This window comes from Nelusetta ayraudi, unplaced genomic scaffold, assembly GCF_046127955.1.
Source record: "Nelusetta ayraudi isolate G7.1 ecotype Tasmania unplaced genomic scaffold, CSIRO-AGI_Nayr_v1 ptg000070l, whole genome shotgun sequence".
Classification (NCBI taxonomy): domain Eukaryota; kingdom Metazoa; phylum Chordata; class Actinopteri; order Tetraodontiformes; family Monacanthidae; genus Nelusetta; species Nelusetta ayraudi.
The window spans coordinates 3,738,166-3,749,150 of NW_027466120.1; the positions used below are offsets into that span (position 1 = coordinate 3,738,166).

The window sequence follows — 10,985 nt, forward strand, 5'->3', positions numbered from 1 at the left end:
GCCTCGCGACTCTCCACTCATTTCTTCCCCCGTCTGCCTCGGTTCGTTCCTCCCGCCAGGTAAACTCATCCAGATCGACCAGAACTCTCTGCGCGCGTCCATGCGTCCGGGCTGGGAGGACCTGCTGAGGCGCTGCATTCAGATGTTCCTCCAGCACAGCGACGGGCAGCCGTGGTCGCACAAACGTCACTATCACGAGGGTGGGTCAGAGCAGAAAACACACACACACACACACACACACACACACACACACACACACACACACACACGTTAGCTTTGAATCCGTCAAAGTATCTTAAACTCTGTGCTTGTCAGGAACAAGAGGGCAAGATGTCAGAGATGTGGAGATGTTTTTATTTAGATTTTTTCATCCAGTTAGTCCCGAGGAGAGAATGACCTCAAGCACTGACGTGTCAATAGAAATATCACGCGTTAAAATGTCTTTGCAGCTCCCACATTGATCGCTCGTTTGAATCCCTCGCCGATCGACGCCGTGCATCTGGACGTGGTTGATTTGTCATTCCCTCCGTCTGTGTGCAGCCTTCCTGCAGGGTCACGCCGAGACGCCCCTGTACCGCTTCTCCCTGTCTGACGGCACCCCGGTCACGGCGCAGACCAAGAGCAAGCTCTACCGCCACCCAATGAGCAACGAGCCGCAGGGCTTCATCTCCACCCACCTGCTGCAGAGGTCAGGAGCCGGAAGACGCTGGCTCTTCACTCCATTCACGGGCGTCAAAAGAACATGTCATTTACGCTATTGACTAAAAAGCACTTTCAGCGTGCCTGTTTGAGGCAGCCGAGCCAGTCAATAGCTGAAGTAGCGGCTGAAGTGTCTTCTATGCGCCGACATCGGTGCGGCTTCACGCAGGGAACTGGTATTTTAGTTGTACGCTGAAACGCTGCCACTTAAGAATGCAGACTTGGAGCCGAGTGGAGTCAATTGGAGGAGCAGCCTGTTTACCTGGATTTGCATTTATCGCTACCGTTTGTTTTTATCACCGTCTGTCTTTGTTTTTCTTGCAGGGAGCCCAATGGATTCCGCTCGGCGCAGGGCGGCGGCATGATGCCCAACGCCATGAGACAGCAGACCATGGGAGGCCCCAACCCCAATGCGCAAATGAGCATGAACGCCGGGGGAGGGATGGGCATGGGGGGCATGGGTGGCATGAACAGAGGCTACGGCATGAGTGAGCAAGGCCACATGGGTCACATGGGTCCGATGGGCGGCGGCCCCATGTACGGGGGAGGCGGCGGTGGCGGAGGAGGAGGAGGCGGTGGCGGCGGTGGCATGGGCAACCGCATGATGCAGATGAGTCAGATGGGGCAGATGAGTCAGGTGGGCCACATGAACCAAATGAATCAGATGGGTCCCATGAATCACCCGGGGCCGCCCATGCAGCAGCACCCGCAGCAGCAGCAGCACCCGCAGCAGCAGCACCCGCAGCAGCAGCAGCACCCACAGCAGCAGCAGCACCCGCAGCAGCCCCCCTTCCAGAGCAGCGGAGGGTTCGGCCTCAGCGGCATGAGCAGCCCATCAGGGAGCCCCAGGATGGGCGGCCCGCCGCAGGGACTCCTGATGTCGCCGCGGAACAGAGGGAGCCCCAAAATGGGCGGCAACCAGTTCTCGCCTGGAGGTATTTCAGTCTGCGTCGAACCCTTTTTAGCGCCGCGCTAAGTGGCTCTTTTGCTCTGCTGTGTCGAGCCGAACTCTGTTGACTTCCCCCAGGCAGAGGTGGCAGAAGTGTTCACATTATGTAATAAAGTAAAAGTATGGATATTTGTGTCGGGAAAAAAAATACTCTGGTAAAAGTACTGATTCAACTGCTTTACTCGAGGAAAAGTAAGAGAGTACCGGTTCTGCAATGTATAAATGTTGTTGTTTTTTGTCATTACAACAATACATTGCTTTGTAATTATTCAAAAACATTCTGACAGAATGATTTGAACCAACCTGATCAGAGGTCTTGATATGTTACGCTAAATATGATCCAGTTTTACATTTAACTACATCACCGCAGAGTTGAAATAGCTCCACTTCAAGTAACAACTTTGCAAGGAGTAGAAAGTACATTTGTGAAAGTACATTGTGTACAAATGTAGGGAGTAAAAGTAAAAAGTCGTTGGAAAAAGAAATACTCCAGTAGAAATATTTGAAAAATCGACTGAAGCGCTTCATTCCTCACCACCTCTGCCCTCAGGTATGCATTCTCCGATGAGCGGCATTGTCAGCGGCGGAGGCGGCGGCGGAGGCAGCGGCAGCTTCTCCAGCAGCTCCCTCAACGCCCTGCAGGCCATCAGCGAGGGAGTCGGCAGCTCGCTGCCCTCGTCGCTGACGTCGCCCTCGCCGGTCCTGAAGCCCGACAGCTCTCCCAGCGTGCACTCCTCCTCCTCCTCCTCCTCGCAGCCCGGCCCGTTTCCCAAAGCAGGCCAAGACGGCTCCAAGAGCCCCGCGGGCGGCCTGGGGCCCGGGCCCGGTGACCATCACCACCCGGTGCACCACCACCACCACCATCAGCATCTCCAGGCCGAGAGCTCCGCTGAGCGACTCGACAGCCAAGCGGCAGCGGCGAAAGAACCCGGAGAGGGAGGCAACGAGGCCGGGGCGGCGAGCTCCGAGCCCCCCAGGAGGGTCCCCGACAGCAAGGGGCACAAGAAGCTGCTCCAGCTGCTGACCTCCCCGACAGAGGAGCTGGGCGTGGGCGGGAGCGGACCAGCGGGGGCCTCGCTAGCGCCGCCGCCGCCGCCACCGCCCACGAGCAGTGGCGCTACCGCCGGTTCGGACAATAAGGACCCCAGCGGAGGCATGACCAGCCCTTCGTCCACCGGGGTCTCGTCCTCTTCGGGCCAGCAGGTGTCCGGCCCAGGGGGGGTCGCCGCGTCCCTTTCGTCGGTCCACTACACCGGCTCGCTCCAAGAAAAGCACAAGATACTCCACAAGCTCCTCCAGAACGGCAACACCCCCGACGAGGTGGCCAAGATCACGGCCGAGGCCACGGGGAAGGCGTCGCTCGGGGGTCAGGAGGGCGCCGAAGCCTCAGCCGGAGGGCCGGGCGCCGGCGCCGGAGGAGGCGGCGGTGGCGGTGGACCTGGGCTGGCGGAGCCGAAGCAGGAGCAGCACAGCCCAAAGAAGGAGAAGACCCACGCCCTGCTGCACTACCTCCTCAACAAGGACGACTCCAAAGAGCCGGTGGATGTCAAGCCGAAACTGGAAGAGCTGGACGGGAAGATACCTCCAGGACCTGTCGGCGGACCAACCAGAGGAGGCCCCGACGCCGGGCCGGGACCCGATCATCCAGAGAGCAAGATTAAATCAGAGCCACCGGATGATGTAAGACGGCATTTTTGTTCATTAAAACATTGCAACTGGAGTTAGGGCTGAATAACCTTGAACAATTCAGCACAGTTTGCACAGATGGATGTTTCAGTTTGCGCCGTGGTCTGTGTGCATGTTATTTCTGACGCATTTAGTCAGTGCATTTTAAAAAATATAGAACGATGGAGAACAATGAGAGAGAAATAAAGAGGAGGCGTGCCAAGGAAACAGCTCAAAGTGTCAAATGTGTGGGATCATTTTGTGGCGAGACAACAGTGTTTGATTGTTTGTAACTTTAATCAGTGATTGTTGGAACATATGAGCACTGCAGTTTCAACGTCTCAGTCTGAGCAGATCTATGTTCAGGTTACCGTGTTACACAATAGTAGTGCAAGTTGGACATGATCTGGATGGAAATGGAAATCCACATTATTTGCACGTGAAAGCACAGCAGTCATTTATTTTTAGGGACTTTGCCTGAATAGAAACTCACAAATATGTGTCTTTATTCAATGAATGCCTTCAAATGGTACACACTGGCCCAAGGCTAAAGTCATTCAGTGGAAAAACAGTATTTTCCATTCAAACAATCATCTGACAATCTATTGGATAATCTTGATGTTACAAAATTGATTGTGCAGCACCGAGACGAATTGAAAGACATCGGGACTCGCTTAATATCGGGATGATGGAAGTAATGTGTCATTTGTGTGTATTTATATTGTATATTTACACCTAATTTGTCTGAACCTGTGTTTATTGTACAGTTGCACAACCTGGAGTCGATCCTGGGAGATCTGAGGGGGTCGAGCTCTGACTTCTACCCGGACCAAGCTGGAGGTGGAGGGGCCAGCGACGCAGCAAACAAACCCCAGGGTTGCCTTGAAGACGGCCTGCAGGGTAAGAGGCCTGAAGCCAATAATAATCAGAAAGCATAATAATTATATAGTCTGTCTGTATTGTTGACATGTTTTAGGTATCTGCGCTGAATGCTTTGATATAATGCTTCAGTGATTAGGCAGACAAAAAAATGAGTTCAAATGTACTTTTCCCACACAGGGAGTCCAGGCATTGGTCCAGGGCCTCAGGGTCCCTTCCAAAGGGCCATGTCCATGGATGGGAAGCCTCCTGATGGGCCTGGTGGAGTAGGTAGACGGCCTATGCTCATCAAGCAGGAGAACATGATGGGAAGCCCGGATGGCTACACAGGAAACATGGGTGTGTGTTTGGCCCTTTTTTAATTTGCAAGCCACCAGTTTTAGCGTCTTTCTCTCCAGTTTTTTGCAACTGGCTGTTTTTGATCCCACTACCGATCACTCAAACACCTCTGTCATGTGTCTGTTATCAGGCCCGATGAACAGAGGTATGGTTCCTCAGAGGTCTCCCATGGGGGGGTCTGGGGACTGGGGCATGCCTCGCTCCAGTGCCAGCCCCGTCGGCTCTGCAGCTCACCCCTCCATGATGCGGCCTGGCATGGAGTACAACAACAGCAAAGGAATGATGTCCGGCCCTATGGTGAGCCGCTCCAGCAGCGCCCCGGGTAGCAGGTCCATGCTGCAGCAACAGCTCATGGAAATGGGTAAGTCTTCAGTTATTGCCACATTCTTCTGTGTTATGCAACCATCTGCTCAACACCCTCACAGTAATGACTTCAATCCTGTCCAGCTGTTAGCTGCTTTAACTTGTTTGTCTTATTATGGTGTTCCAGGAGGTTCTGCTGATATGGGAATGGGCATGAGTCCCTTCAGCCAGCAGGGTCAACCCACCCAGTCCCCCTCCTGGCCTGATACAATGATGGGCATGGAGGGCGGCAGGTGAGTGCAACAATCCCCACGACCTTCACAGTAACTCCCTGTACCGTGCAGCACCGTGAACGTCCACGTGCCTCTCTGTGGTTTTCGCGCGACAGGCGGCAGTTTGGCAACACACTGGACGACCTGCTGGTGCCTCCAACCACCAGCGAGGGTCAAAGCGATGAGCGGGTGCTTCTGGACCAGCTGGACTCTCTGCTGAACAACACCGACGGCATCGCCCTGGAGGAGATAGACCGAGCCCTGGGCATCCCGGACCTCGTCAGCCAAGTAGGTCACGGGCAGAGACGTTCAAAAAGACGGATCGTCAGCGCTCCCTGGGCTCTGCCGAGTGCAAGGAAAAATAGAGGGATGATAGATGAGCCCTGAGATGGCCGTCCGCGCCGCTTAGAGAAAGACAATTACAGAGGCAACCAGTTGGAATAAATCAATTAGATGAAGAGCTTTGACAAACCTGTCCTCCTCTTGTCCCCTCTGCTCAGAACCAAGGAGCTGAGCCGCAGATGGAGGCTTTTCCCGGCCAGGACCCGTCCATGGTGATGGACCAGAAGCCCCTGTACGGGCAGGGCTACCCGGGACCTCCTGCCATGCCCATGCAGTCTGGCTACGGAGGGAACCCCATGCAGGGCCAGGCCCAGCAGGGCGGCTTCGGGCCCATGCTCTCTCAGATGGGCCAAGGTGGCAGCTTCCCTGGGATGGGTGGAATGGGCGGGATGGGACACCCGCGGGCCAACATGATGAGACCGCGGATGATGAGCGCCAACAAGCCCATGAGGCTCCAGCTACAGCAGAGGCTGCAGGGGCAACAGGTATAGAAGTTGTCCAGATTAGACATTTAGATTAGAGGTTGTTTTTTGTTTTTTACTAGTTTGCAGTTATAGAGGTGTTATAAGCCTAAAATAGTGGAAGAGTTTTCAACATTTTGCAAAGGAGGTTGAAGTTTGTTTTTGTTCGACAATAGATTGTGATTTTCATTCATTTCAAATTGAGACGTTATGGAATGTTTTGTCCTTGTTTTTGTTTTTTTGTTTTTTTAAATATCTCCATCACTCTATTTGCTCCTGCAGTTCATGAATCAGACGAGGCAGGGCATGGCCATGAAGATGGAGAGCATGGGAGGAAACCCCGGCATGAGACCCGGCATACAGCCAGGCATGCAGCCAGGCATGGGAGGACAGGTTAGCTGCCGCTGCTGCTGCTTGGATGCAAAATAATAACGATTGCATTACATGTTTAAAAGTTTGGATTGTTTGTACGCTTGAACCCGGATTTAAATCCAAACCAATTGTTGACAGCAGGGCTTCCTCAACGCTCAGATGATGGCGCAGCGCAGCCGCGAGATGGTCACCATGCAGATGAGGAGGCAGCGCATGATGATGCTGATGCAGCAGCAGCAGCAGCAGCAGCAGGCGGCAGCGGCTGCCGCCGCAGCGGCCGGGGGCTTCAGCCCCCCGCCAAATGTCACGGCTCCCGGGGGCATGGACAACGCGATGGGGGGGCCCAACATGGGCCAACCTGGACCCCAGCAGTTTGGCTACGGCGGGAACTACGGTGAGAATACAGCTCCTACTACCGCTGACTGTGTGTATCAATAAATTGCTCCCCTTTCCCTGACTGCTATTTTTCATTGTGTATTTGCAGGGATGGGTCAGCAGGGCGATCCGTCCTTTGGCCTATCAGGAGGAAGCCCTAACGCCATGATGCCCGGTCGCCTGGGACCTCAAAACCCCATGATGCAGCAGCACCCACAGGGCGGCCCAATGTACCAGGGCTCGGAAATGAAAGGCTGGTCACAGGGAGGCATGGGACGCAACAGGTATGAAGCCAGGCAGCCAGACCAGAAGTATTTCAAACAATATAAGAAGAGGGAAGGAGGGAAGGAAGAGGGCCGACATGGTTTTGCAGTGGTTAGCGCTGCCGCCTCAAGCGCCGCTTATGTGGCCATGCGATGAACTGGTGACTTGTCCAGGGTGTCACTCTGCCTTCGACCAATGACAGCTGGGATAGGCTCCAGCCGACCCTGGAAACTGGATGGATAATAGCGAAGAATGTTTACCTTTGCCTTCTCTTTTCTTTGATGAGAACTAGGTTGCTCAATTCTTGGCCCAGAAATGTGCAGGAACCATGAATGAAAACTCTCTTGCCTCCTGTTTCCCCTTCGCCCCCCAGTTCGTACCCTCAGCAGCAGTTTGGCCAGCAGGGGAATCCAGGCCAGTACGGAGGCATGATGATGAATGGCGGGATGCCAGCCGGCGGGGCAAGCATGGGCCAGATGGGAGGGCAGATGGGGATGAACCCGATGGTGATGGGACGCATGCCTATGGGGCCCGACCAGGTAGGTGCAGATGTTGTGGATGAGTGAGCGCTGCCAGGGGTCAGGGGGCTTCTTCTTTTTTTTTTGTGCAAACTAGATACAAATAAATGAGACAGGTACAAGTAGACGTCATCCACATAATATTTTAAACGCATTCGCTTCAAAAGGGGAATGAATGCGCCCGTAGCCATCACCGAAACCACATGTTTTTCATCATGTGATTTTAATTTTGCTAAACCCTCCGTGTTTAGTGATGACTCAACAATAACATCCGTGACCGCTTTTGATTAAAATTATTTTTGCACTCTCTTAACCATCACTCGAGCTCTCACAGTCGTCTCAGCCCTGTCGAAATTCAGCAAGCGGCAGCAGTTTCTATATTTTCTGTTGATTTGCACTTCTTTGGAATATTCTGTTCACTTGAACCTTGTGGGAAATATTCATTTATAAAAAAACTGATTTAAACCCCATAACGTTGTTTACTCTGAGCCTCAGAATGATGCTGGGACTTAATTTGGACGCAAATGTCTTTAGCTTGAAATTGCTTCAAGACGTATTTTACATTCTGTATCGGGAAGAGAATGATCACGGCAAAAGTGAACTGCTGCCTTGTTTGAATCGAAATGAACCTGTCCGGTGCCTCTGACTCACTCTTTTATTTTTGTTTTCACTTCCTTTACTTCAGAAGTACTGACGAGCTTCCTGACAGAGGGTCAATCTTCACTAAGAGTTCTCACAGCGCTGCGGCGCTGAGGCGTCGGGAGGACCAGGCAGTGTGCGTATGCCCGTGTGTGTGTGTAGTGCTGCACTCCCACCAGATGAGGGAGTGCACTTCCTTTTGGACTCGCTGCCTTGTATAATGGCATTCTGGGTAAGAAAACACACAGCGCTCATAGGAAGCAGAGAGGCCGTGGCCAACCAACCGCTCTGAAACACACGAGACAGAGTGAGATTGAGGTTTTTATACTCCTCTTTTGATGAGCCCCAGCAGTGACACACTCACCCACACACACACACCAGATGGACAGATATCACACTTGGACGTGGAAGGACGTGTCTGGACCTTGAAAGCACCGCAAAGCTGTGCTGACGACTGAAAAATGTCGGGATTTCCCTCTGAACTCTTTTTTTTTTTTTTTTTTTTTTTTTTTTCCATCCCGCCGCCTCTCGGCTGCTCTGGAGACGACTCCGGACGGCGAGCCGTCAGATTGTGACACTCAAGCCGAATGTCATTAAGCAGTAGCACATTGTCTCGTCCTTCAGGACCCGGCCGGGCTCAAAGAACGACTGAAATACTCGTTGGCTGATTGCACTTTAAGGGAAAAGGCCAACAAGGAAAGGATTGTTGCAATACAGAGGCCTTTTTACGCGAGACTTTTATCAATAGCAGCAGACATTTACCCTTTATTTTTCTTCCGTGCGTATGTGCGTGTTCTCAACGTGTTCCTCTGTGTCCGCTGGAAGTGGGCCAACCTTTGTTATCTTTTGCCCCCAAAAGCGGTGAACCATAAGACAGGCAGTAAGCACAGATCTTCCTCATCTGTCCGTCTCGTCTACAGCGATTTGTCTGAGTCAGAGACATTTTTAAATCATTTTAAAAGCAGAACCTTTGCGAAGAAAGAAAAAAGTCCAACTACAGTTATATTTATACAGATGCGCCAGGCGATCATTCCCAAAGGTGAAATTTAAATCTGATTAGTTTGGGCACTGCGCACTACAGATATGTTAATAAATTTGATTAGCCATCAGAATAAATTTGTGTGAGCCCACACTCTAGATGTCAGCGTGGGCAGCTCGCAGGTTTCCAGCAATAAGCCTTCCTGCTGGTTTTTCCTCTGAGAACAAAGCTGAAGTACCACAGTGTTGGACATGATGTACTGTTTGGAGCTCTTTTTTTCTGTCTGTCTGTCTGTCTGTCTGTATCTCTCTCTCTCTCTCTTTGTCTCTGTGAATATGAATTGTAAATATGCTTCAAATGTACTATATATAAATATATATATGCTTTTGTAGGTCACATACTGTTTTTTGCACAGATTGTAAGGCTTGATATTTAAAAAAAAAAAAAAAAGAAAAAGAAAAAAAAGTGAAATTTTCTTAATCCGGTCACAGGTCAGTTTTTATTTTTTCCAGTATACTTTCCGCATTGTTTGGAGAGGAGGGGGATCCTTTTTTTGTAAGCAGCACGTGTAGATTTTCTTACATACAGCGGCTTTCTTTCTCCTCAGAGAGCAGTCTTTTTCTGAGGTCTTAGCTAAAGAGGTGCTAGTGTGTGACTATTTTCCTTTTCAATAAATTATTTTTCTTCTTACAATGAAAAAACAGTGATAATAGAGCATTTGCCTATTAATAATATAAAAAAAAAAAAAAAAAAAAAAAAGAATTGACACATGATTGTGTTTTGGCTTCTCGGGGCCCGGATGTCTTACCAGAATGCACGTGTAAAATGGTCTGAACTGAACCTCATGCTTCCCTGTGCAATTTCTTTGAGTTTCACTCCAGAGTCTCCTTGTGCTCTGTTTTCTTCTCTTTGGCAGACTTTGAAAAACTGAACCCTGCTCCTGGCTTTTCACAAATCATGAGCTTTTATTGCGATATGCTTCATCCTCGAGGAAGCAGCAAAGAATCATCTGTCAAACTTGTGTTTTATTTTTCAGTTGAATTTTTACCTTTGTCTTTTTTTTTTCTTTTTTTTCCAATCTATATTTCCTGTGAAGCTTCTGTTGATGAATCTACCTTGGAACACACGCTCAATCCAAAGATTTTTGTTTGTCATTCTGCAGTGCGTACAAAAAAAAAAAAAAAACGGTTCCTGGCTTCGATCGTGCAAGTGCTCATGTGTGCTTTAAAACTGCTGCACATAAACTCTAATAATATACGTTAAACTAAATATGTTTAATTGCATATATTATATCCACATCTATATGGCATAGATTAGACATGAGTCTAGCTCTGAGGAGGTGCTTTGAGGTTGTTGTTTTTTTTTTTCTGCTTGTGATTGTTTCCTCCATTCTGTAGATTTTTATGGCCAGTTGATTTTGTGGTGCTGCAACAAACGGTTATTTCACAAGCGAATGTTGAGATTTTCTGAGCTTGGAAGGAAGTTTCATAATTGATGTCATTATGTCGCAGATTAAATAGCTCAGATTTGCTCTTTTAAAGTCAAGTCGTAAAGAAGATATGAAATTCTAACCTGCATATATTTAAAGAAAGAAAAAATGTCTGTGTGTTGCTTTAAAAGAACTCCTCACAGTGCATCAAGACAAAAAAAAAATCACATCTGGGGAAACATACAGTCATTATGACAGGATGTAAAATACTACTTCATTTTTCTTATCTCGTTTCTTGATGTTAATATTGTTGTAAATACAAATTTATATTTAAACATTACAGTGTGTCTGCTCCCCTTTTTTCCCCACCTTTCCAGCCTTCTGCAGCATCATGTTCGGGCCGGCTGAATGCAACCAGGAAATATTGTTGTTTGGCCATGACGTTGGTTCAACTGAAAGTTTCTGTTTCACCAAACAAAACCAGCAGACTGTGAAGGGCA

At 49.9% G+C, this 10,985-nt stretch overlaps 1 protein-coding gene across 5 annotated transcripts in view; it reads left to right on the forward strand.

Annotated features, from left to right (window-relative positions):
* The window catches only part of LOC142898604 (nuclear receptor coactivator 3-like), a 57,994-nt gene extending 47,169 nt beyond the window's left edge, over positions 1 to 10,825 (forward strand). For 4 of the 5 annotated variants that reach the window (XM_076041619.1, XM_076041621.1, XM_076041620.1 and 1 more), the window contains exons 9-23: positions 60 to 200; positions 541 to 688; positions 1,024 to 1,634; positions 2,199 to 3,328; positions 4,081 to 4,213; positions 4,373 to 4,531; positions 4,662 to 4,892; positions 5,022 to 5,127; positions 5,223 to 5,394; positions 5,607 to 5,933; positions 6,192 to 6,302; positions 6,420 to 6,675; positions 6,766 to 6,940; positions 7,294 to 7,459; positions 8,124 to 10,825. In XM_076041619.1, coding sequence (XP_075897734.1) covers positions 60 to 200; positions 541 to 688; positions 1,024 to 1,634; positions 2,199 to 3,328; positions 4,081 to 4,213; positions 4,373 to 4,531; positions 4,662 to 4,892; positions 5,022 to 5,127; positions 5,223 to 5,394; positions 5,607 to 5,933; positions 6,192 to 6,302; positions 6,420 to 6,675; positions 6,766 to 6,940; positions 7,294 to 7,459; positions 8,124 to 8,132 — 3,875 coding nt within the window. In that variant the 3' untranslated portion in view covers positions 8,133 to 10,825. The remainder of the gene's footprint in view (positions 1 to 59; positions 201 to 540; positions 689 to 1,023; positions 1,635 to 2,198; positions 3,329 to 4,080; positions 4,214 to 4,372; positions 4,532 to 4,661; positions 4,893 to 5,021; positions 5,128 to 5,222; positions 5,395 to 5,606; positions 5,934 to 6,191; positions 6,303 to 6,419; positions 6,676 to 6,765; positions 6,941 to 7,293; positions 7,460 to 8,123) is intronic. The other variant, XM_076041623.1, reaches the window with a different exon arrangement.
* The last annotated feature ends 160 nt before the right edge of the window (positions 10,826 to 10,985 follow it).